Raw genomic sequence first — 26,994 nt, 5'->3', positions numbered from 1 at the left:
CATTTCGGAAGTGTTTTTCTGTGATAATAAATAGGGACGTCTCTGCGCAGCCTATCGGATTCCGGGATGCAATACGCATCCAAATGAAAAGAACGCCAGTCCTTTCACTAATCCTTGTCTATCCTTTTTATCTCCGGACTCATAGCAGTCTGATCACTATGGGACAGCGAAGCGGTGGGACAAAGCCATGCGGATGATATTCCTGTAAATGAGAGAAAAAAGCAAGTCTGTTTGACTTCTGTGGGCGCAACCTGGGCGCATGTAGGCAAGCTGCGTATGCGTAAAAGTGGGCAAACATGTTCCTCGTCCTGCTCCTGGGGCTCTACGTGGCCACAGGTCAACTTGTCTCCCCAGTGAGCTCCTGTCCGTCGCAGTGCAGCTGTTTTTACCACAACCTGAGTGATGGATCAAAGGCCAGGTAAGGAGGACGTGCAAATAGAGGTGATTTTATAACAATATATCACACTATCATGTGTTCTGATTTGTGCGCACAGACGCACGAGGGACAGGTCTTGTTCTCCTATGAGGGCAGATGTTTGCATAGAGGTGAACACGTGTACAAAAGATAATTCAGGAAGTGCATGCCAGTCCAATTTTATTTAATGCAGGATTATCTCTCAAAGGCACTTTCAACCTCCCCGTATATGCGTTTTATGTGCCTCTGGATGAATTGGAAAATGAGTCCCCCCCCCCCCCTCCTCCATGATAGCCACAGCGTTTTTGACGCCTGTGACTTTACCACATAGATGTGTCCTTTAGACTTCATAGCATGGTTTAATCTCATATTTAATTTCAATCTTCGATGAAATATCTTTACTGGTTTACTTGTAAAATGTACTTTGATGTGTTATTTGGGAAGAATGACTTGGAAGATAACAGATTCATTCACTGTCTTCTTTTTAGGAGCGTGATTTGCAATGATCCCGAAATATCTCTTGTGCCTGTCGGGTTCCCTGTTGACACATCCAAGCTACGGATTGAGAAGACGGCCATCCAGCGGATACCAAGCGAAGTCTTCAACTACCTCTCCAGTCTGGAATTCCTATGGATGTCTTTCAACACCCTGTCCGCCTTGAACCCGGACAGTTTCCGGGGACTTCTCAACCTGGAAGAGCTTCGCTTGGACGGGAACGCCCTCACCGCCTTTCCTTGGGAGTCTCTCATGGATATGCCCAGCCTGAGACTGCTCGATTTGCACAACAACCAGCTCACCTCGCTGCCCGCGGAGGCCACCTCTTACATCAAAAACCTCACATACCTGGATCTGTCCAGCAACAGCCTGCTGACCCTGCCAACCGAGGTGCTGTCCACCTGGCTTGCGGCAAAACCTGTGCAAGGACCAGAGAGCTCCAAAATGATACTTGGTAAGGGACAGTGCGCATCCTGACATCCAGACTTCATCCACCCAAACCTTCAGGTCGTGGTATATGCCTACCAGAAGTTAAAATATATAATGAGCTAATTTGAACAACAAGACAGAAGGAAAGTGAGTTAATTGATTTTGCACAAAGCAGTGGCTGAACAAAATCGTTGCTATGCCATGTGCTTTGGAAAACAATGGAACACGTTTAGCATTTTAATATAGGATATGGCCTAAAAACATGACTAAATAGTGAGTTATGATCCTATCCTTTAAATTATTTAGACTCAATTTGGTTTTAAATATGTGGCTTTTTCTCAAATATAAAAATTCAAAATTTGAAGTAAAACATTTCTCATTATCCTTCTATATGTGCCTTTGCTAATTCTGAACCAATTAACTCTTTCGAAACCAAGACAAGCGCATAGTTTGATTTAGTGTGGAAGGAGCCTAATGTGCTTTTTGTTTTTGTTTGCTTTTAGAAAAATTGCATGCACAGTGTTGCTTCACTTCATAGCATTATTCATGTTAAGACTACAAGGTATATTTTACTCTCACTTGTCTTCTACATTAAAACCTCATTACTCAGAAACACTGGACAGATGTTCTAGCTTCGGATCTAAAGGCTGGTTCTTTGGTCAAGGACAGGAGGGTGAAATGACAGCAGAACCTGACCTTGATCACTATACCACCTCCACTACCACCACCACCATCATCATCATCATCATCATCATCATCATCATCATCATCACCATCATCATCACCATCATTACCATAGTCATGGTCATGATGTAGTTTATGAATTAAATGTTAATCCTCTTACAGGATTAACATCCTAACATCCACACCAGCCATCTGCAAGCTGGTCTATCACTGTCTCCTGTAGTCTCACTTGTACCCTCACCCTCAGGTCTCCATGACAACCCCTGGGTATGTGATTGTCGTCTCTATGAGCTGGTCCAGTTCCAGAAGTCTCCGACTCTCTCTGTGGCGTTCATTGACACAAGGCTGCGGTGTTCAGCCCCAGAGAGTGTGTCGGGGGTCTTGTTCAGTGATGCAGAGCTGCGGCGCTGTCAGCTGCCACGTATCCACACAGCTGTGGCACGAGTCAGGAGCGCTGTTGGAAACAATGTGTTACTCCGGTGTGGGACTATTGGAGTCCCCATCCCAGACCTGACATGGCGCAGGGCGGATGGACGGGTCCTGAATGGAACAGGTGAGTCAGCAGATCTTTGGATGTCAGGGTCTGAGATAAGACGCTTTTGTCTACACTAAACTACTGTTAATTAAACAGAGAGCTACCAGTGGAGATAGTAAGATTATAAATCTGACTGACAGCTGTGACCACAACAGTGATTTATGCAACACTGATGATGATCAGTGTAACATTGTATAATTACCTACTTGATGTCTCTTTGTACATTTATAATATTTCTCAGATACCACATCATATTTTAATCTACTCTTGTCCTTTTGTAACAAAAGTTTAACAACTGTATTCTTGGATCTCTGCTGTCACAGTCCAGCAGGAAACCTCCAAGGATGGAATCACTTGGTCCATCCTCAGTGTCCCAGCTGTGTCCTTCCGTGATTCAGGAAAATACATCTGCAAGGGCACCAACTATGCAGGGAACGCTGAGGCGGTCATTTCTCTCATTGTCTCTAATTCACCAAAACCTGAGGGGAACCAAACCAGCAACGACAAGAAAGCCAAAGTCAAGAAACCCAATCCGATGGGCAAAGCTGCTTACCAGGAGAAACTTGTGGCCAGATATGTGGCTCCAACCTCCACTCCTTCATCCCCACCTGCACTGGATCCTGGCCTTCCACCTGGCCTAGCTCCTGATCCTGGACCAGCCAGCTACAGCCTAGCTGACAGAGCCACCCCTGGGCCTGCCACCTCCTCCAATCCAGATGCACTGCTGGATCTGGAGAAAACAAATCTAAGTAACCTAGCAGCCAATACCTCGTCGCTGCAGCAGGACCCAGACAGGGTGGTGCGCTCAGTAAAGGTGGTAGGGGACACAGACAATACAATTTATCTGAACTGGAGAGCCCCTAAGGCCAAGAACACAACAGCATTTAGTGTGCTGTATGCTGTGTTCGGAGAGAGGGACATGAGGAAGATAAATGTTGGGGCGGGGCAGAATCGTGTAACCATCAATGGGCTGGTGCCCAGGACCAAGTACATTGCCTGTGTGTGTGTGAGGGGGCTGATCCCCAAGAAGGAGCAGTGTGTCATATTTTCCACCGATGAAGCAGCCAGTGCTACTGGCACCCAAAGGCTCATTAATGTGATTGTGATCACAGTGGCCTGTATCATCGCAGTCCCACTCACTGTCATCGTGTGCTGTGGGGCGCTGAAGAGACGCATTCAGAAGTACTGGGGAAAGAAGTCCAAGGACATCCAAGATTCATATGTGACCTTTGAGACACTGTCGCCCGGCACAAAGGCCAAAGGGCTCGAGGGCGAGTATTTGAACAGACAGAACCCGGAGGAGTCCAACAGGCTCCTATCAGCCCGCTCCAGCCTGGATTCTGAGGCCACAGCTAAAATAGAGGGACAGCCTAATGAGTACTTCTGCTGACGTCATGCTCCAGCTCCGGTTTCCGCTCCACGCCATCTTCCTCGCACTCATCCGCATTCGCATCCACATTCACATCAACATCAACATCCACATCTACATCAACATCCACGTCCCAGTCCAAACCCCAATACCCATTCACATCCCCATCCCCATCGCCATTCACATCCCCACCTCCACCCACATCCGTATCCCCAACACTGCCAGCATTCTCACCCTGAGCAACATCCTGACACCAGTCCCCCTCCCACCCGCTCCCACACGCCCACGCCGTGGGATTCCCCCCCACCTGTACCTCCTCGCTGGATCATGCCACCAACTCCACCTCCACAGAGAGCCAACTTCTATCAAAGGACTTTTGCACGCTGCACTATAATGGAAATATCAGTTTAGAGAATATTTGACATTGTAATTGTTCTGGGTTTCTAGACTATTTCATGTGTCTTGCAGATTGTGTGAAACTCACTGGACTGTCATACATGATAATAGTAAGGCAACATTCAAACACACTTGTTTTTACACCTAAAATAATGTTTTTAAAAGAATCACTAAGCCTGTAGGAGAAAACATAAACGAAAATAGGAATTGTAATAAAAAATTCATCTCATTTGTATGGCCCAGCGAAGAAAACCTCTGCAACCTGATCTGATTTAAAGGGAACTCAACGAAAGCTATTCCATTGTTTATATCATATATGTATGTGTATGATTTGTAAATACTTTTATGCATGATGTACACTTACATATACAGTTAAGTCTGTGCCTCTGTATATATCTGTCATATGTTCTCAGAGAAGATATACACATAGGCATGGTTCAACAATCTGGTGATTGGAGAAAAGCTGGAGCTGGAGAGAAGTACAGAAAGGAGTGAACTATGACACGATGTAAATAGGCTGGAAAAGATCCAAAAAATGTTAAAGATTCCTAGCAATGAGACACATACTGAAATATCTCTATGTATTTGTTTTGTGCCACCTAGAGGCATCATTACCCCGTTAAATGTAGATCTATTTATTCCAATGATATTATTTGAATATAGTTAAATAAACTTTTATATAAACATCTCCAGTTAGCGATGTGTGTTCTTACATGTCTACATTCACCTCAACATATTGATTCATTTTTAAACTGGGTCTCTACTCAGCAAAGATTTGAAAAAGGTTACACAAACCACACTCTTCAATTAATTAATTTCAGCCTTTAAGAATCAGACAACTCTCAACCTCTGAATTTTCTCACCCTTCATAAAGAAGTTGTTTGAAAGTTGCAATGGCTAATAGATCGTACATTAAGGCTTCATAGCTCAGCTATAAGCCATTAATAAGTCAGACTTTTGTGTTGCTAGATTTTCCCTGGCAGGATTTTTTATCCTCCAGTGTATCCTACAGTCTTGATGGTTTATTATAAAGTGTTAATCCCAATCCATTAGTAAAATACACTCACCAAGCATTACTAGGAACACCTATGCAATCTAATGCAATCCAACACAACAGCTTTAACATAAATCCACCTTTTACAAAGCTCATACATTTACAGTTTTTGTTGACACTGTCAGAAAGAGAGGAACACTTATTAATATAGGACAATGCACTCCAGCACACAAACACCACCCACTACGACCTCAATAATAAATATAAAGTAGAATGATCAACTTTCTGACAGTGTCAACAACAACTGAAAATACATGAGCTTTGTAACAGCAGTGTACTGGATTGCATTAGATTGCACAGGTGTTCCTCGCTCAGCAAGTGTGTGTTCATTAAATTAAAGTGGATTACTACCAAACAGAATGGATAAACACCAACAGCAGTCAAGGTTTTTTTTACAACCTGGCAACCCGGAAAACTGGTTGATTTATAACTGATCTATAAAGTTGTATTATATAATTGTTATGTTTTACCTATAAAGTTTCATCCTACTTAAACATATAGCCTACTGTGTCAGATTCCGTCAAGTGTTAATCATGCGTGTCTTGCCCAAGAATTAGATTGACGGTTTGTTCTGAACGCAGTGCGTCAAGGATTAAGCTTAATAGGCTTCTCTCATCTGTCGCACTCGACATGTCTTGAGCACGAATGTAGCCCTCAACTTTAGAAATTTTCGCGGACTATGGACATAATTTGTTTCCTGCTAGTTATTGCTGTGTCCAACATTCATGCGTATGATACTTTTTCTCAATGTTTACGCGGGTGCAGCTGTGTAGAGGACCGACATGGAAGGTAAGATCTTTTCTTATATATAGTCTAATCCTCACCGAGGCTGAGGTGTGTTTAAGACATGTTACTGTGTCATTGGGTGACAGACAAAACACCAACGACCGAGTTTATTGTTTATTGAGAATAAGAGTATGTCTTTTCCAAATAAAGCTGAGAAGGGGAGGTTTTAGTGAAGTATTTTTTTGTCGTGATTAGCCAGTTTAGATTTGAAAAGACATGTTTATGAAGCATCAGGCTCCACAGTAACTAACAGCTAATTTAAACTCTTCCCTGTAATCACAGGTCACTCATATGTATGGAGGAGAGCGCGTTTGGGGCCATACCAGAGAACCTTCCAGATGATATGACCAAAATACGAATAGAGAAATCTCACTTCACTGAAATACCTCGTGGGGCTTTCTCAAATACACCCTCCTTGGAGAACCTGTGGTTGAACTTTAATGATATCACAGTGATAAACTCGAAGGGTCTTGAGGGTTTGGGGAACTTGACCGAGCTCCGTCTGCAGGGGAACAAGCTGCGCTCAGTACCATGGACAGCGTTCGAGGACACGCCAGCCCTCAAGATCCTGGACCTGAAGCACAACCAACTGGACGTCCTACCGGAGCATGCGTTAAAATATTTGCCAGGTCTGACTTACTTAGACTTATCCTTCAATCGACTTACGGTCATATCGAAGGAAGTCTTCCAAAACTGGCCTCTTTATCAAAAACTACAGAGCATGGAGGAGCTGGAGGCGACCGAGCCGAACGTCGTCCTGGCGCTCCACGACAATGCCTGGCTCTGCGACTGTCGCCTCAAGGGCTTCGTGGAGTTTGTCAGGTCTCTGAGCCCCCCGATTATTCTGATGAACTCCTACTTGACCTGCTCAGGGCCGGACTTTAGGTCGGGCAAGTTCTTCCACGAGGTAGACATACAGGCCTGCATGAAGCCGGTGGTCTCCACCTCGTCCTCCAACATCAGCCTGCCGCAGGGCACGAACCTCACCCTGCGCTGCCTCGCCAAAGCCAGGCCAAGCCCGGCGGTGTGGTGGACATATGGCCTGAAGATAATCAGAGGATTTCATGGTAAGAGTGTGATGTCCGCATCATGTCACCCACACACCCAGCTCGAGTGATATCTTGCATAAATTAGATACTTAAACTCACATTTTAATCGCAGACCTCTTAAGAAGAGAAGGGTTAAATCTGGATATTATCACCGCTGATTCTCTCATTGGTGTTGATTAAGAGTGTTGGAGATTATAGTGCACTGCACGCCTACCTAATGTCAGCCGTGTTAGTATACTGTGTAATTAAGTAAACCTCTTCGTCCTTAGACTTAACCTTTCAGCGGTGTGCTTACTCTAGGTCATAACTGCAAGTCAATAGTTCATAGTAAACTAATGGGAACACTGTAACAAACTGCTGCTCCCACTACTGTCCCTGTCACTATCAGTACTAGCCTACTGATAAAAGTCATGTATAGATATATAGGTATAGAATAGAATATTGTAAACTGTACTAAGGTAAAATCACTTTTTATACAAATGTTTACTTTATAATAACAAGTTCTCAAGCAGAAGTACAGTTATCAAATTAATAAGTGAGTGTACTTTTTCTACTGGAAAAACTTCTAATAAGGCACCTTTTATACTTTTTGAAGTTGTAGCTAATGGCTTCAGTGGTTAATACATAATTTGCAACAACTTTTGGGTTGGCTAGTTTTTGAGAAAGTTCCTTTGCTGCCGAGGTATAGTCCATATTAGTCAAAATCACCAATACATTAATAAAATCATTATTAAAGGGTAATGAGTATCTAATGAATCACCAAGTCTGATGGTACATGTTAATAAACTATAAATCCAGATTGTGTTAATTAACAAAGGATCACAGATTTTTCACTGTTTAATAGTTAGCCACTCACCTGTTAAATCATTAATACAGGATTTGTCTAACAATCCATTAAAACAGCACTTTTAAATGTTGATAAGTTGTTCATAAATGTATTTTGTTCTGGATTTCCAACCTGGAAACCTAAAGTTCTTGTTCTATCAACAGTGTTTAACTGATAACACATTAGTAAATGCTTATTAACTATTAATAAACCCTTTACAATTGGCCTTTAGGAAAGTGGTGTTACCTCATGGTGATAATATTAAGCACACTGCTGCCTTGTTGCCACTTGTTTTATTCAAGTTGGACATTATTGATGTTTTGACCACATCATTTGCTTGTCCTTAAATGTGTATTTTATGTATGGATCATTCAATTATTACCATAAAGTGCAGATAAAGATCATCAACATTTTACAGTGTCATTATACAAATAAGAGATAATCCCTAAAATAATTGATATCTATCGTATATTTATGAATGTCTGGTACTGTATGTAGGACTCCATGCTTGCACCTATTCCTTGTGTGTCTGTGTACTGTAGAGGATCAATAGACCATTTTCTCAGCAGACATTCTATTTTTCACAGTAGGAAAAAACATCATCCATTTTTGAAATGGAAGACAATTCATTCATTCTTGTTCAACTTCTGTTCAACAACCCTAAAATAACATTGAACATCTGTATTTTCCTACCAGAGTCTCAGGAAAGAATGGATGAAGACACTATCAGAGCCCTCCTGGTGATTCCCTCTCTCCATGTGGCTGACCGTGGTGTCTACACCTGCAATGCTGTCAACTTCATGGGAAACTCCTCCATCAATGTCCAACTGGAGGTCCACTCTCTTGATGGCCCCCAGTCACCACTCCTTCCTGGCTTCCCAGCTGCACCTGCTGCTGGTGATGAAAACGTCTACATCGACATTCGCATCGCCAAACAGACAGTACGTGGCATCTCCATCGAGTGGTATGCTGCCTTGGACCACCCCACTGAAACCTGGTTCACTATCCACTTTGGCCGTGCTGATGTTAATAAGAAGGAGATGATCTACATTGGACCTGGGATTCACGCATACTCCGTCTCTGACCTGATGCCTGCAACCAAATATGAAATCTGTGTAACCATTAAGAACCAGGCACCACGTCCTGGCCAGTGCATTGTGTTTGTAACAGGAAGTGACATTACTGAGATGGAGCAAAGGGAGAAGCTGATTCATATAGTGGTGATAGTTTTAGCCATGGTGCTGGCTGTGCCTATTGGCATGTATGCCTGCACCACTGATACTAAGTTTGCCTGTCTGGAAGGACTCATGGACTCATGGAAGAACCGACGGAGAGAAAGCAGCTCATCAGGGGTGGAGAGGGAGAGGCAAGGCACCTTCGACAGCCTGCAGGCCGCCAGTGACGAGGACCTGGTCAACAAAGATTCAAATGACAACCGGAAGGTGAGGCGAAGGTCAGAGGACAGGCAGCATAAAGGCAAAGCTGACCACAGCAGACTCACAGCTGAACTATATTAATTTACTATAAATTACCTTGTAACATATGTGACACCTTGTATCAGTTCTTTTTGTAAAGTTTCTTATGTTTGATTGATGTGGCTGGAAAACACTTAGAAAGTAATAGATCTGCTGTATGATGCTGATTTTGATACACATATAAGTACATTAATGTAGTAGAATCCAGATATTGTCTCACTGGGTTTTAATCATATCTCTTCCTTTGTTCTAGGCCGAGGAGAGGGTTGCAAAGATGTGAATGATGACCATTATGTCAAGATTGTAATTCTGCATTTTTTTTTTTGTCTGAAATATGTTGTTTGTCTTATTATGTTATATTTCAGTGTCAATTATATCACAGTTTGGTTGCTGCTTTATACAAAGTCTTTGTTACTGATTTAAATGGAAGATAATTTAAATGAAATCTTTCAGTGTTAGCTGTATACTTTTCCTCTTATCTGTATCTGATCTTTGATAGCACTTTAATATTGTCTTATGTCTTATATATGTATTTATTTATTGTCCTATCTGATCTAATTTCTACTCACCATATTTTTTATTATGCCCAATCTGGAACAGAAAAACCTCTCTAAAAGTTTGCACTTTGCTAATGTCAGTGTCATCATTTAATTTCCCACAAGTATTTTATTAAGTCACAGTTTGTATTAGAGTCAATGAGATGATCGTTACAAGATATCACAATGCATTCTAGCCCTCTAAGAGAGCAACAGGACACATCATGGTCAAAAACATAAAATCTTTCCAAATCACAGCTTTTCGTATCACTTTAAATTACGTTGTTTGTGTGTGGGAGTGCTTGGATTTGTGGGAGAGGGGATCATAGTGTGTTGTATGTTGGCAAAGCATATTTCGAAACAGCATTATGAACAAAACCATAATTCCTTATCCTTTATGTACATGTAAGGTTACCAGGCAATACATCATTTGAATTAAACAGATTTATTAATTAAACTGTGTGTGTGAATCTTTTACAATTCATTTGTTGATGTTGATCTTCACAAGCAGCTGTCAAAATAAAAGGTTCCTAAAAAACCTTAAAGGACAAGTTCGCAGTTTTTCCAAGTCTGTCTTAAAACAACATTCCGGTGCCTGATGGGCACTGAAACAGGTTGTTTCTTGCTGTAATCGCTCCTCCTCTTCATACGTTCATTTAAAGGTCTTTTAATAATGCACTTACAATGTAAGTGATGGGGGATAAAATCCATAGCAAAAATATATTCAACAATTTATCTGAAGCTAATATGGAAGCTTCAGCCAACCATACAGTATAAGACAAACTTTTCATTGAATGTCTGATTGATCAGATAGAGGGCAAAGCCTTCACTCACACTGTATCTGCATTCAATTTATCCATAACAAATGTTTAGAAACAGAAACTCAATTTAAAGTTACTGGTTCATAAACAGGATTGAAATTGATAATCACAATTATTTAGTGTACCACTGAAGTGAACTGTATGTCTTTGTGATCTGTAAAGTTTCATTAACATATGTTTAATCCTGTCTGCGTCACTGTACATGTACGTCACAGCTTCTGTGTCCCACTCCTGTAAACACAACATACAACAAGGCATGCGCCAAACATGATCTTTGCTGACCAACCCGAACAGATGGCACATCGGATATGCATCAGCCAATGGCATTGTTCTTTTGACATAAGACCAAAACACTGGCATCCTCTCCAATATCCCCTCCTGCCATCACTTAATGATCAGCTCACACAAGCCCCCTCCTCTATCTGCATGTGTTGGCCACTGTGAAACAAGGAGATCAGTTCATCCCTGCTGGGGCCCTCTTCTGTTGACTTAAGATCATGGTTTTAAATAAGATTGGCAGCTTTCATTTTCTGGAGCAAAGACACATCTGCTTTCTTGCTTGTTCAGATGTGTTTATATGATTTGCGGGTCAGGGATTGATGTTGCTTTTTGTTGTAATCCTTATCCACTGTGTATGACACAAGACATTGTGAATTCTGTAAACACTCACATCTCAGCTATTTCAGTACTGTGTATACATAAATTACATATTTATTGTTTGGGCATATCATATTTTTCTCCTTACATACCCCATATTGCGTAAAGCATTTAAACATGACTTACAGCTGCTGAGCTCATGCGTGATAATGGTCCAAAATCAAGGGTTAACCCGGTAGAGTCATACGTCATTTGAAAGGTAAATTTGCTTCAAACACATACTAAAGGAGCTTTTTTGAACCCTGTGCGTAGCTTTCTTTCATTCTGAAGCATCAATGCTTTTTGCAACTTTCAACTCTGTAATCCTCTATCAAATAGCCCAGTAATCCTGGCTGCCTCTTACATGGCATAATGCATGATCATTTAGGCTTCTCCTCATATTCCCTTATTTCACTTCAAAGCATTAACAGCTTGCAACATTGAAAGTATATGTGTGTGTGACAATTTTGACCTAAAATTTGGATTTGGTGCCTCAACCAGTTTTATGGGAATGTACTGATCTCACACATTTGTGGAAGCAAAACATCTGTTTAATCTGACAGATTTTAGGGAAGCAGCAAGTCATATCTCAGTTTTTACTTTGTCAAATAAAAAAATAAATAAAAAATACCCCAAATCCACTCTGCGTCATCATAACCAAGTGAAATGTGCCAGCTGAAGCTGCAGAAAGTTCAATGCCAGTCACACACATCTTGTCAATCCAAACTAGAACAGGGCAGATGGACTTTTGGTTTTTAGCCAGCGATGCAATATTGCAGAAAGATGAACAAGTTGGTCCTTGGATTAGGGAGGGTAATCTGCAAATTTCATGTTTTATGTAACTTTGAAATAGTGTGCATGTTTGGCTTATGTCTACACAAATATCCCGTGTGGTCGAGTGTAACTTCATAATTGGTAGTGTTCACATTGATAGTAGAGGTAAGACAGCAGAAAGGGCCTGTATCCGAGTAACATGTTACATATTTGTGGGACATCTGATAAGATTTCACTAAAAACAACAGCAATTGTAATAGATCTTACAAAATCATGTCAGATCATCTGCATATTTCTTTTGTTCCTTGTAAATCCACAGTGTTTGGTCTACTCTGCTTGGTTTAACGTTTAACACATATTACACCAACTTCTTCAGATGTTCAAAGATTCAACATGTCTCCTGTAAGACCATGAAAGATTATTTTTATCCATAATAATTTAGTTTGCGGCAAAGCAATCTCACATCTGTGTTTACAAACCTTTGTCTTTTGCATGATGGATGTGGTCCAAACAGCTTCTTTTCCATTTCCAGAAGGGGGCAGTAGAGCATATTTACAGGCTCATTAGCAAGGTGTTGGGCCTAAACTCATGACAACAAAGCTGTGTGTTTCACAGTACCTTCAAGACTACAACCTGAGTGTCCTGGACTAAGTATATTATAATCCAGAGCAGTTGTAGCTGGTTGTGGCCAGATATGCCACACAGTCCCACTGTGAACCTAAACATCTGAAGAATCAGATGACATATAAAATATGTTTTCCCAAAACTTAAGTTTTCAATTAGTTGTGTTAATAAGTCGGTAATCCGACTGCATGTTCATTTAAATTTGAAATTACAAATGATGTTCGTTTATTAGTAATAAAATCCACATGTTTTGACAGCAACTGTTTTTTTGACAACAAAAAAAGACACCCATTAAAACAGATACACCACCAGATATAGTAAACAAATAAACAGTCCTGTAAATCAGTAACATACTGTGTTGTGACTGCTGCAAAACAGGGCTCTAAGCAGTGCTGTACACCTGCGCAGAAGGATTAAAGGTCTTTCTTGAGTGATCACTTTGGTTCCTGTCCCCCAGGCTGATCTCTTTAGTCAGTTCAAGTGTCATGAAATCTCTTCTAAGGAGCTTGGTGGGATCCCAAATAAACAGTCTCACTTGTTGGAATCTGAATGACTTCATTCCTGACAAGGGATCTGGGTTGAAGAAGTTTAAGCCACTAGTGGGTCAACAAAAAAGGTGGGATTAATCTGTTACAAAATGATAGAAACAAGAATCACATGCTGATTTATCATAAAATGGAAACATGTTTTCTTCTTCCCATCTCATCGCATTTTTGATAGATAAGGGTGATGCATTAAGTGGCTTCAATGCATGTTTGTGAAAACACAGACACAGACACACACACACACGCACACACACACACACACACACACACACACGCACACGCACACGCACACACACACACACACACACACACACACGCACACACGCACACACGCACACACACACACACACACACACACACACACACACGCAATATAGCACTATGAATGTGACAGCAACCTCTTCTGCTCCAGTCTCATCTTGAGTTCTGAAACCAGCGCTTTGTTCACAGTGTCCTGTCTGGTCATTGCTGGCTTCTTTTTAGGTTTGACTGCCACAGCAGCTGATATGGTGGGTACTGTCCACTGCCTCTCCCCTGGGATGTAGGGTGGTGGTAGAGGGGGGCATGGACCTGGGGCTTTGGGTGGTGGAGGTGGGGACCAGTTCCTCACAACATTGGTGACATTGTTGTTGTAGTTGACATTTTCCACGACGACCTCCGGCTCCGGCTCCTGCTCCTCTTCTTGAACTCGAAATTTCTCTTCAGGATGTTCCTGTTTCTTGAAGGGGTTTTTTAAGTTCCAGTTGTGTTGATTTCGGGGTCTCCTCCTCACACGTCGGTTAGGCAGGACCCGGTTGGACTTTTTGTTGCGCATGAATGTTGCAGTGGAGATCATGACCGTGATAATGACCATGAGACTAATGACACCAGCAAGCATGCCTAGGATTTGCAATGGCTTGTTTCTATTCTGCATTAAAAAAGATCCCAAAGGCCCCCCCTTGAGTTGGGTCTGTAAAAGAGCACAGGGAAAATTCACATCCAGTGGACTGAAGTCATAGTCTATCACACAATGATTAACCTCTAAGTATTGTCCCCGCTATGTTCTGTATTACTGCATGTATTCACCATTTGGCTAAATATATCATTTGATGTGCAAAATGCAAAACTTGTGTAATCCACAAAAAACTTATTGTCATAATACTGCCACTATCTGCATAATAACTATATACTGTATTTTTTCTTCTTCTTTTTTCTAAATATAAGATCATATCTTAATTCACTGTTCTCCTTTTTTATATTTTGTCAAGACAAGATCAGAGAGGTTGACTGGGAAACCTATTGCTGAGACCATTCAGCATTTGAGTATTAAAACATGAATCAATGTGAAAATGAAAAACAAGAACTAATTTATTTACTTTAGTTGTGGTTGTGGTGTCATTATGTGAGAAGTAAATCAAAACATGACAAATAAAAATCATGGGAATTATTGTGCTCCTGTACTCTTTTACAGACACAGCCTGGTTCTACTACAAAGTCTCTTTAATATGAATTGCTATAATTTTTTTTGTACCACAAACAACATTACTGGTGTGCTGATGATCTCAAGGCAAGCTTCATTTATGGCACATGCCTCCTTATAATCTTTCTGATCTTGCCCTGAGAATTTATGCGAGACTTTTTCACAGAGTTCCAGTATATAAGAGTTGAAATGAAGATTGTCAGTGAAATGGCGAAGGTGACAATGGTCAAACAAATCCCAAACACAGCCCCTGGACGTTTCCTTAGGCCCAGGAAGTATGAGAAAAATCTGGATTTGATCTGAAAACATGACAATTGGATTTGGGTGAGATTACGATCTTTTATGGCTGCAGATTTTAAACTGCTACTCAAAGCAATCAAATATATCCTGGGCTATGATGACTGTTCTGTAGAAAAGCTGCACCTGCTCATACAAATTGATCAGACGTTTCAACCTACTGTCACTCTCTATCTAGGGAGTGACAGTAATTAAACTCTAACTACAAGAACTCAACTCCCAGTTTTAACTGACATGCTGCTACTAATCTATCTTGTTGCTACTTACAGCTTCAGTGATGTCGATTTTGACGACTGCGGTAGTGCTGAAGGACGGTTGGCCTTGATCTCTGGCCTGCACCACCAGCGACCAGGTACAGTCCCTTTGCTTGGTGATGTTCTGAATGATGGCCATCGACTTGATGTAGGATTTGAGCATTATCTCCCCTGTGTCAGCGTTGATGTCAAAAATATTGCTTTCTGGGTCAGATTTCATGATGGCATACTCGATAACATTGTTGGGTACTTCTGCATCATCGTCTACTGCCTGTGGGTTTTCATAAAACTGTAATGTTACTGGCATGATCCTGAGTTACGTTTTTTCAGACTCAAAAGTAAATCACAAGAGGGCATGTTACCTCTATTTTCACCGGTGCTCCAATAACCATGGTCTTCTCCAGGAAGTTGTCATTGAACGCAGGAGGGTGGTCATTCAGGTCCAATACAGTCACAAAGATCTCAGCCAGGTTGTACTTCCCCTCTGCGTCCTCTGCTTTCACATAGAAGTTATATTTGGACTTCACCTCTGCATCCAGGCTTGCCCACGGCTGTGTGTAGATGATCCCAGATACAGACTGGATGAAGAACCTGTAAATTGTGACATAATTTTATAAACTTGATTTAGATTTATGTCATACATCCCTTTCCATACAGAATAGAACATGATTTTCCTCTGGAGTTTCTCATCCAGAAATGTAGTACTTCTGTCACAGGCCAGATTTACTATTCTTTGTGCTACTGATGCCCGAGTCCAAATTAGAGCTGAGTAATCATAGTGAATAGATTACAGTGTATCTTTGTGTGGTTTCACAGGGAATTATGTGCTGGCCACTTCCCTGACTTCCCAGAATCTTGTATTCTCAAAGGTTCCCAGTAACACATAGAGATGCTGCACAGATGTAGCCAGATGTAGCAGATAGATAAACTGTTGTTTGTAAAAAGAATAGTTTCAGCTCTTAACTCCCACTAAGGACACAAATTGTATTTTTTAAGTTTCTGTTTTTGTACAGCTTGAACAAGGATACAACATGTTAAACAGTGATTTTGTAACTTTGGAAAGAGCAAGGCTAGGGTGTTGATCTCATTGCAAATACATTTTTTTTTCTCAAAATGTTAAACTATCCCTTTAAAATAAAACTTTCCATGCAAATACAGTGCAGCTCTTCAGTCATGAACATGTGAACAGCTAACCTACAGTATAGAGCAAGAGTAGAGTGAGACTGAGACAGTGACTGATTTGTTTAGTTACCCCACAGTGACTTTGTCACGCTGCCAGGTAGTCAGAAGCAAAGAGCAGTCTATTTTCTCTTCCAATCCGTTTAGAGGATTAGCAAAGACAGAGGACAAGCAAAGAGCAGGACTGTTATATATGTATATAGAAATGCTAAATGTTTGCAGCCACAGAAGCAAGAACTGTTGTATTGTATTGCTTCATGACAAGTTCAGAGAGGCATTTTGGAATAATCTGAAGTGACACAGCAACAAAATGGCTTTGACTAGACAAGTATATGCACTAAGCTAAAAGTGTTCCAAATCTCTATCCTCTGATTATTTTTATTGGATGCTACGTGACATCACATATCTCCTCTAATTCTTTGCTACAGAGATCAAAATCTGCACTGAGAAGTCCAAACATACTTTATTTTCACCTACATTTGATCATACAAGCTGTTTATTGGGAACAGCCCCAAGAGATTGAACATTATTGCCATACACGTGTCTGTTTACATTTGTGCACGTTGGTATTGATGTTTCCAAATCCAAGTATATTATTCATCTAACACATGCAGTTTGAAATGTGGTTAAAAAAAACAAATCATTTTCAACAGTAATTTAGTGTCTAGCTGAAGGGATATGAAAGGAAAAGCTAGCTTGACAATTGCTGTGACAGCAGGCTTTTTTTCTCTGAGTCTACTGGAAATCTAATAAAAATTGAGTTGAGAGAAAATAACAGGAAATCCTTGGATGGACTATGGTGCTTAGGTGAAATAATCACAACCAAGTTCGATATTTCCATATGACTCACAGGCAGATGTGTTTATTTGGTTGTTGTTTTTTTTTGCTTTTTTTCCCTCTCTTTTTCGTTCTCATTTGCTGGAACATAATCAGCTGGTTTTCTCCACAAACACGAGTTTACTCTGACATAATTACATAATACACATGGACCAATGAATAGACATGCGAGGCAACAAAAAGCTAGACTGAAACTTTAAAAACGTGCTAATAGTTCAAACATTATACAAAAAAATCCATTTTGAAGAATGAATTAAAATGGCCATCTTTGGACGGATTTAGATTTTTAATATGGGACTCAGAAGTTGAGAAAATGCTGATCAATAATTGACAAGTAAATGTCAGTGAATGTGTGGAGGTGTACTGGCATTGTTGTTATGGAGATGGAACCATGTTATGAGGATGAGAGGAATTTGAAGGGGGCCCAGAGTTACCTCCTGTGAAAAGAGCCCATTTCTTTTTTATCCCCCTGCAAAGCTTGGCTTAAGTTGCTCTTATACTCACAGGTCAGCTCCTGATCCATAGATAGAGTACTTCACTTCACCCCAAGGACCTGAGTCTGGGTCTGTTGCCTGTCGGAAAAAAAACAGATTACAGAGAGAAAAAAATATGAGTTTGGTTTTAGCACTTACATAAATTAGGTCAGTTCAACATAACTTTCACAGCAGTCAGGATAATCTGCAATTTCTATTTTAAGAGTTTTTGAGCAATATGTAGCACAGGGAGTTAAGGCCACATATTATTCCAGGTTCACCAATATTTTCTACCTTTCTATGTTGAGGTTGACTCAGTACATTGAGCGGGACTGGAACACGATGTTACAGGGGTAAGCTATAAAAAGACTGATTTTGTCATAGGAACAGCATCATGTCATCAGCTAATCTGTCTGTCTGTTGCTGCAGGGATGCCTGTTCACTGTCTCTATGTGTCCAAGGTCACTTGTTGGCTGCTCTTTTATCTGATTGAAATTGCCTGGGATCAGGCAGCAAGCCTCTGTGGTGTTCACGCAAGGGCAGGATTTATTAGTGAGCCTCCCCACTGCGTTGAGTCTCTGCCGGGAGGATATGAACTGACAAGGGCAGAGGATGAGATACTCCAAAATCTATCTATCTATCTATCTATCTATCTATCTATCTATCTATCTATCTATCTATCTATCTATCTATCTATCTATCTATCTATCTATCTATCTATCTATCTATCTATTTATTTATCTATCTATCTATCTATCTTATACTCATGCCCCCAGCAAACCCAATGTCCTTAAAATGATTCATGTTATCTCTGCACATATTTTATGCCACAGCTGCATGTGCTGCTAAGCATTAGAAAAAAAACTGGGAATTTGGTGTTACACAACAAAATGAAAGTGATAGCCATCTGGCAGCTTACCTCGCCTAGCTTTTATCTACATCTTTTCACATATTATCCCACCCCACCCCCCAAAAGTCTACATTTAGGGAATTAATGGCTCTCTTGGGCATTTTGTTAAAATCAGCATTCCTCTTTAGCCCAGAGTGACGTACATTGGTGATGACATGTATTTTTAGGCAGGATGAACACTGACTCACTGTGACTGACACCACATTGGAGCCACCGGGTGAGTTTTCTGGAATTCTGGCTATGTAGTAATCAGAGGAGAATTTGGGTGCGTTGTCATTGGTGTCCAGGAGGTGGATAACAATGTCTGCTGTGGCGCTGAATCTCTCTGGTGTATCAATCTCAACTGCAAGTAGCTAAAACATGACAGAGACACATCAATGTAACAAAGGAAATGGGAAATGTGCATTTGTCAATTCATAGTGTTTCAATCTGCTGTGATGCACACTTAGTGTAATGGGTTAACCTTGTATGTGAGAAAATGGTGTTTCTCATAGTCCATGGCTGCAGAGTCTTCCACTAAGATTGTGACTTGAGCCTCATTGAGCACAGTCTGAGGGACGACTCGCAACATTCGTCCTGGTCCAATCAGTCTTAGGTTGAATTTAGCATTAGCGCCCTGCGAGTACAAGGATATCATCATATTCTTCCAAATGTCTCACTGGTGAAAATTATGTTATTTTATATATATACCTATTGATAGTAATCTGCATTTGTTACAAAGCCATTGCACACAGTTTAATCCATCTAGGTCCATTCAATCAATATAAAAGCCTTTCCATTATTAACATAAGAGAAATCAATATCAGTCACAGCAATATTATTCTTGAATAAAATATAATATCATTGGACAAAGCGAGTGTGCCCTGATGTTGTAACAGTATTATCAGAGATAATATTAGATGCACATCATGAGGCTCATACAAGGAGTAGGAAACACAAAGAGACTTGCATAAGCTGACAAATGGCATAGTTAGGGAGCACCTTTAATTTGTGATGGCTTACTTTCAAATTTATGCAATTTTAAAAGGATTGTCTGTGATAATGGTAGGCTTACAGTCATTTCATGGTCAGAAATACAGCCTGTGGTCAGTACACAGTGTTGTGGCACAGGGAATGTTGATTTAATCAGCTCCTCATTAGATAATAATGTAATATGGTCAGAAAATGAGTATTACACAACAAGTATTACTGTTCCTCTCTCCTGGCTGACTGAGGCAACTTTCAAACACAATAATACCCTTATCAGGACAGTAATGTTCTTCCCACCTGATCGGAGTCATTGACAGTGATTTTCAGCCCCCGGAGTATCTCTCCTTCTGGTGGATGCTCGTACATGGTCAACTCAAACATGTTTTGTGGGCCGTTCTCTCCGTAGAAAGTAGGTGGATTATTGTTCAGGTCCACCACCCGGATCACCACCGTGGCCAGCCCATATTCCATGAGTCTACCTTCAGGACTTACTTCTGATGCCTGGGCACAGGAAAATAGATATGCCAATCAGCCCATATTTATCACAAATTCTAGTTTATGTGCAGTTGAAAATTTTGCTACATCCATATTTTAGTTAACCGTATAAAATATTTCCTTGATCTCAGGTGTGCAGATGTGTTACAGTGCTAGTAGATTCACTGTTTTTAAATGTCATTAAATTTGTGTAAATAGATTCTTTTCTTTCTTATCATACAGGCAATTTGAAAAAAAGGGAAAAGGGAAAATAGAAAAAGAGAAAGTAGGTCTTAAATCTTAGTTTACAGTAAACAAAATGGATGAAGCAAAACTTACCTTGACTTTAATGTTAAAGATCTCTCTCTTCAGATAAATGGGAAGAGTCAGCAGGGTGATACAACCGGTTGTTTTGTTGATGCTGAAAACACCATCATCACCTGCAGATACAAGAACAAACTTACAAGCATGCCAACATTTCTGCAACAAATTTTTTTTTGCTTCTATTATTCTAGCTTTTTTGTTTTGTTTTGTTGAGTGATACGCTTACCATCGTAAAAGGAGTAATGGATTGGATTTGGGCTTCCCACATCACCATCTTTTGCAACAACAGTGAATATTTCAGATCCCTGGAAAAAGATCATCAGTTTTTGAGGTTACAGTAAATAATATTGAAGCAAAACTGATATCTAGTTGTAGACAGTATATGGGAATGAGTGTAGCTTCCTTAAAACAGAAGTTATTGTAATATTTGTCCAATAACTTATATACAGCTCTACTGTATTTATTTCAAGCACCTTGGCCAAAAACAAATAATTAAGTTTAATCTTACAAAATGCTTTCAACAAAAATGAAGCAGTTTTTTTTAAACTTGAGTCAACCCTTGCCTGCCACAAACCTCAAAAATATGTTCTGTACAAATGAACTTTAAAATGCTATGTTACAGTATTCCTAATTATTCCTGTTTGGATGAAAGTCAAATGGTGTAATCTCTGCTATGTGATGAGCAACTGCAGTGACATTTAGTGACTGAGTAGATAATGTGGCTTTTACATGCTGTGAGAAAAGACAACAAGGGCATTACTATAAAATGTCAGCAGTCAAAGCTGTTTAGTATGAGATAATGTTGCTGTGGGTATGGACTCCTTTGTAGATTCACATTTATGCTGGAAGACATTTTTCATACTCACCGGCACAGAGATTTCATAAATGTAGCCAAAGTAGGGTGTCCCAATAAAAGTTGGTGGTGTGTCTTGTGCATCTATCACATTGACTGTCAGGGTAGCAGACGAAGACAGAAACTGCTCCTTTCCATTGAAATTCCCACCACCATCCTAGAGCAAAATAAATATACATTAAAAACATCATCTCTGAAAGGTGTATTGTAATTTTGTTAGATATTTTCTCTGTCATGTTTATATTTTGTAGTATTCATAACACTTTATTACTGCATGTTAATTAAAGTATCATTAAATTCAGAGAATGTTTCTGCTGGTGGAGGCATGACATTTTAGTTTCCAAGTATGAACTGTATCTAATCTTTTGACAAAATGATTCCTTTCAGGACTGGGTGACTCTTTTCAAATAAGGTCACTACATGTATAAGACTCTGCTGACATTTTTCATGTAAAATGTTAACTATGTGTAGACATGATTAACATTATTTGTGATTCTTAGTTTATCATGTTAGCATCCTTATGTTTGCTAATTAGTAAAGGTACAGGAAGACGTTATAAGCTTTTGACCAAAACTATTGGACAGTTGTGACTGATGGTGGTGCTGTATGAAATGTCAGGACATTATTATGTGATTAGGAATCATCCTCTGGAGAAATTGAATATATACAAAATTTCAAGTAGTTGTTGAGATATTTCACTCTGGACTAAAATGGTGGAACGACTTAATGACAGACTGGCATTACCATCTGTATGCTATGCTGCTTTACTTTAAAAACAATGTTAAATATATATTCATCCTCAAAAGGCAATTTTGAAAATATTTTGAAACCTGCATTGTTTTTCATTCATTTTTTCCCGTTTTCGATGGATCACTGTATGTTTCTTGGCATATCATTGCCACTGACTGTAAGTAGTGGAATAGCCTGAATCCACAGTACACTCATGCCATGCACATGCACACATGTGAGCAAAAGATACAAACCAATCAGGAATCAGCTGGCAGAAAATATTACATTGTAGTCAAAAACTTGACTAGTGAAATCACACTATTGCACAATGTAAACGTTTAATGAGTTGGAATACACCCTGTACCTTTGCAATTACAGTGATGAAGTGTGTTTTTGTCTTCTCAAAGTCCAACTTTTCTCCAGATTTGATACGGAGGACTCCACTATGTCTGTCAATGGCAAACAAACTGGGCAGAGGATTCTGTAACACAGAACAGAACAAAAGCAGGATTTTAAAAGTGCACGCACACAATCAAATAAGGTCACATGAGTAAAAGCATGTCACTGAAACCCCTAAACCCCATTACAACCACTCACGTGAGATATCATGAAAAGTGGTCAGATGGCTGCATAAAAACACTCACCAGCCACTTGAATTAGGCCACATTCTGTATAAAGTCTATCTCTTTGTCCATCTGGATGTAAAGAGCCCATATGCTCAAGGACAGTGCAGGCAGGTGAAAGCTGCTGTGTCCAGATGTGCATGGCCTCAGTCATCACTGTCACTCTAGGCCAGCTGTTCTCTGGTCTTAATAGCCCAAAGTGCAAACGAACATCCCTTGCCACCCTACGCCAAAGCAGCCCTCTAAGCTCCCAATACCTGACACAAATGTAATTGTGATTTAATCCCCATCTACATAACCAGCAAATTTCTGCAAATGCACAGTTACACACATGAACACTTGCGAGTTTAAATTATGTTAACTTCATTAATAGTACATCTATGAATTTTTATATTCTTTATATTACACACAGATTAACATTAGATCTGGCCAGTTTCAGCTGGTGTTTCCTATGAGAGGCAAGTTTCAAAATCTATATTTACTACCTGGAGGTAATATGTGATGGAGCCCCCTGAGCCTGTGTCTCTGTCCACTGCCTCAACATTGTAGATGCTGCTTCCAGGCGCTGTTGTCTAAAAAAAAATCACAGCATTTAGAGCTTGAAGAGAAACCCCCAATTTATCTATTGTATCTGGCAATAAAAATCACATTCTTATATGTTTAACATACTCTTTTTCTTGAATGTATCAGTTAAAAGGCACACCAACATTTGGCTAACTTACTTCCAATACATCAATGAATGCAGGCAAGTTTTGGAATTCAGGCTTTTCATCATTTGTGTCCATTACAAATATTGTGACTCTTTCCACAACCTGAAAAAAACATAAACAACCTATGAATTCAAATGCATACTGATTCATGTGAATCATGGATTGGCATAATGTCACACTGAACTTGAACTGATACCTTGCTTTGCCCATCCGTAATGCTGACAAGAACGTCAATAGAATCTTGTTTCTGAGCAGAGATGGGAAATTAAGTTAATATAAAGACATACATGACTGAAAAACAATTTTAAGTTTACATTAAGAGTCACTTTGATATTTTTTCTACCACAATGTCCTCTATTAAGTTTACCTCTCTGTCCAGCTTTTCAATTAAGGTGATGTTTCCAGATTTGGGGTCAACCCTGAAGTATTCTCTGGACCCAGGATCAAAGGAAACGCCATAGCTCACCTCATGGCCTTCAGGGTCTGTGCCATTGAGGCAATAGATTTGTGTACCTGAATGAAGACATAACTTAGTTAAATTAGGATCAGTTATGTGTAAAACAGCTTCTAATATACAGTATACATCTTGCAGCTTAGTTAACTCAATGTTTGGTTAAAAACTGTTCAGGAACAAACCAGGCTGAGACACAGTAAACAATGATATGTTAAGTATCCTAACTGTGGGACAGCTGCACCACATTCACAGCCAGCAAAATGGCCAACAGGTGTCATCAGCAGATGAGCATGTTAGCGTGAGTACATACATGTCACATTACATCTGTTCATCTATCAAAACAATTTAACATACTGATCACTCAACCAAAACATGTCACTTTGTTCATTGGTTGTTCCACCAGCCTATTAGCTGTCCACACTGAATGTCCTGTGTCATAGGTTGAGCTCACCAATAGCTGTGTCCTCTGAGAGGCTAAACAGTGCCAGGTTCCCATTGTGGCTGTAGGGTCCATTGTCATAGAAATACGGGGCAAAGTCTGCTTGTGCTGGGGACAACGACATGCATAAAATGAAATTAGTGTTAAAATAGCACACATTTTATGTTATTCACCTTATAGCAACACTAGGCAACTTTGAAAGAAGAAGTAACATAATATTTCTCTTACATATTGAAAGTTAAATTCATAAGCTTATACACTTCATCTGCTGGATGTAGTACACTCAGAGCTACAGTTTTACTCTGGTGGGTATAGTGGTAAATGCTGATGTTAGCAAACTAAGATAGATATTGCTGTATAATGGGCATTACTGAGTTCGTTTGCTGACTTCTATACCACTATCACATAATTGCCAAAACAATAAAAATTACAGTCTGGCTTTAAATACTAGATTGACATGAACAAAGCTGTGTGCGCTTACGTCCCCCTACTTTCTCGGTCACTTTGACTGGGATTACAGATGAGTTACGTCAAGCTCCTAAGAAACCATTTCTATACTTAGACCTGAGATATCTGGTGGCACAAACAATGCTGTTTTTGTTTGTTATATCACAGTCTGTAGCTATATTGATTTTAAACATCTTTGAACCCTAATTTACAAATTAAACCAATCTATCAGTATGGTAGTCAAACAACATATAAACTCACATTCAAATAAACAGATTAGGCAAGAACATGAATTAATTGAAAACAGAACAGCATTACATTAAACTGAGTTACCCAGAAGATTTTAAATGTATCTGACCAGTATTCACAATCTGAGCACAGCCACACGAACCAACTGTAAACAGAGAATGAATCGATTCAACTTACCAAAGCAGGCATGCACAAACACAAAAAGAAGTGGCAAATGTAAGATCTTTACATTCTTCATCCTAAAGAATCAAGTCATGAAATCGCACCATGAAGATGCCTCTGTTTGGAGCGTTGTACATGAGATGCAGCTCTCAAGGTGTTTGTGGACGAATGTGGAGGCTAAAGGCAGCTGCTCACATGTTAATCCAATGACACATCTTAAGAGTCACTTCTGGGCCCTCACAGTCCAACTGGGCTTCTTCTTTAGCCACCAATCCACAGGAGATGGCAGTGTCGACAGGTGAGACAAGCAGTATGCAGATGATGGACAGGTATATTTTTCATATTTTAAAAAAAAGATTGTCGACCAATATCTTTTATTCTCAAGGTAAGAAAGGTTAACTGTCAAAAACATTTGGCTAAATTCTTCTTATCCTTTTGTTTTTCAGTATCATTCTTCATTCTGATTCTAATTTTTGTATCTACAACAACATTGGATCAGGATGTTTAATACTATATATAAAAATTATGAATGATCACAATTTCTGCTACTGTAATATTTTGCTTATGTAAACAATTTGACTATACCACTGCATTAACAGCTATAATACCTACAAAGAATTGTTATTAATAAAAGGTGTTTTAGTCCTCGGTGAATGAGGATTCTGTACTAAATGTGACTTTTCTGAACTGCCTTTAAATTAAAACAGGAAAGTGCTGTAATCAACCCTGTGGCAGACAGATTAAAACGGGTAAAGTATCTATACTGTAATTCTGGTCAGTGTTCACTGCATATACTACCATCTGTTATGCACTCCACAACCATCTGTTGCATTAGGGAAAAGAAAAAAATCTCCACTATTTACGCAATTAATTGAATAATCATAAAGCAGAGGATGATGCAGATGAAAGTAGTGAATGATCTCATGTGATTATAATTCCTGTTTGGTTGTTATGGTCATTAATCATGAAATTAATGCATGAATCTAAGTAAATTTTGCCATTCAAAGTCTCTCAAAATGCCTGAATGACCCTCCTATTTAATCATAAAACCAAAAGTATCCGTTTTGTAAAATTTCACTGTATAAGTATTTACTGTATTTGAAAGTGTTCTCTATGATCTGCAAACAAACACCCAAAAATGTTTGGATTTAAAAAAAAAAGAAAAAAGTTAACAATTATGTTATCTAAAACATTTTAGAAGGTTACAAGATAAAGACTTGGCAAATGGGGAAAATAATATTACATATGAAATATTTTCCCATTAATATGTATACACACAGAACAATTGTATGGTGCTGTGGTACACTATCTTTACATGTTGCATGCAAAGGGATTTACACACATGAATAAACCTTTTACAGTCCATTCTCATGCTGAAATGACATTTACTTTATAATCTGAATAGTTGGATATATACTACTGCATATAGCACAACCTCTGTGTGGCTGCTTATTGCACAAATTGTGCTTTCCTCAAACTGTAAATTGGAGAAGGATACACATACAGAATGAAAGCCAACAATATATTTTTTAAGAACATCAGATTCAAGATCAGTGACCTCTGGCTGCAGTTAAATTCCCTGCATGTACAGTGAGACCTTTTAGATGAAAAAGAGCACTCTGTAAAGATGAGGGAGTGTTAAAAGGCACATTGATTATTTTAATGACATTTGAAGCAGAATGTGTGCAACTTTCACTCAATGG

The 26,994-nt window shown here is 39.6% G+C and overlaps 3 protein-coding genes across 3 annotated transcripts; 2 read left to right on the top strand and 1 right to left on the bottom strand.

Annotated features, from left to right (window-relative positions):
- The first annotated feature begins 296 nt into the window (after window positions 1-296).
- lrit1a (leucine-rich repeat, immunoglobulin-like and transmembrane domains 1a) lies at window positions 297-3,948 on the top strand. Its single transcript, XM_053333151.1, has 4 exons — window positions 297-418; window positions 904-1,364; window positions 2,271-2,576; window positions 2,882-3,948. Exons 1-4 carry the CDS (start codon window positions 297-299, stop codon window positions 3,946-3,948), a joined length of 1,956 nt encoding a protein of 651 aa, XP_053189126.1.
- A 2,108-nt stretch (window positions 3,949-6,056) lies between these two features.
- On the top strand, window positions 6,057-9,555 carry lrit2 (leucine-rich repeat, immunoglobulin-like and transmembrane domains 2). The gene is made up of 3 exons (XM_053333248.1): window positions 6,057-6,166; window positions 6,446-7,230; window positions 8,735-9,555. Exons 1-3 carry the CDS (start codon window positions 6,057-6,059, stop codon window positions 9,553-9,555), a joined length of 1,716 nt encoding a protein of 571 aa, XP_053189223.1.
- Window positions 9,556-13,828: 4,273 nt separating this feature from the next.
- Window positions 13,829-25,385, bottom strand: cdhr1a (cadherin-related family member 1a). The gene is given in 17 exon segments (XM_053332614.1): window positions 13,829-14,398; window positions 15,473-15,730; window positions 15,822-16,050; window positions 17,980-18,047; window positions 19,047-19,211; window positions 19,322-19,474; window positions 20,125-20,328; window positions 20,641-20,741; window positions 20,852-20,930; window positions 21,492-21,635; window positions 22,572-22,688; window positions 23,316-23,402; window positions 23,553-23,642; window positions 23,737-23,787; window positions 23,908-24,053; window positions 24,446-24,541; window positions 25,307-25,385. Coding segments are annotated over 17 exon segments (2,637 nt in total).
- Window positions 25,386-26,994: the final 1,609 nt, after the last annotated feature.

The sequence above is a fragment of the Scomber japonicus genome, chromosome 14 (assembly GCF_027409825.1).
Source record: "Scomber japonicus isolate fScoJap1 chromosome 14, fScoJap1.pri, whole genome shotgun sequence".
Classification (NCBI taxonomy): Eukaryota; Metazoa; Chordata; class Actinopteri; order Scombriformes; family Scombridae; genus Scomber; species Scomber japonicus.
Note: the sequence above shows the minus strand (reverse complement) of the source record. Positions and strands in the feature narration are given on the sequence as shown.

Excerpts from the sequence above, each read along its gene's own strand:
- lrit1a (XM_053333151.1), top strand. The coding sequence starts at position 297 with ATGTTCCTCGTCCTGCTCCTGGGGCTCTACGTGGCCACAGGTCAACTT. Across the intron at positions 1,365-2,270 it reads GAGCTCCAAAATGATACTTG|GTCTCCATGACAACCCCTGG; the intron begins GTAAGGGACAGT and ends CCTCACCCTCAG. Across the intron at positions 2,577-2,881 it reads ACGGGTCCTGAATGGAACAG|TCCAGCAGGAAACCTCCAAG; the intron begins GTGAGTCAGCAG and ends CTGCTGTCACAG.
- lrit2 (XM_053333248.1), top strand. The coding sequence starts at position 6,057 with ATGGACATAATTTGTTTCCTGCTAGTTATTGCTGTGTCCAACATTCAT. Across the intron at positions 6,167-6,445 it reads GTAGAGGACCGACATGGAAG|GTCACTCATATGTATGGAGG; the intron begins GTAAGATCTTTT and ends CTGTAATCACAG. Across the intron at positions 7,231-8,734 it reads GATAATCAGAGGATTTCATG|AGTCTCAGGAAAGAATGGAT; the intron begins GTAAGAGTGTGA and ends TTTTCCTACCAG.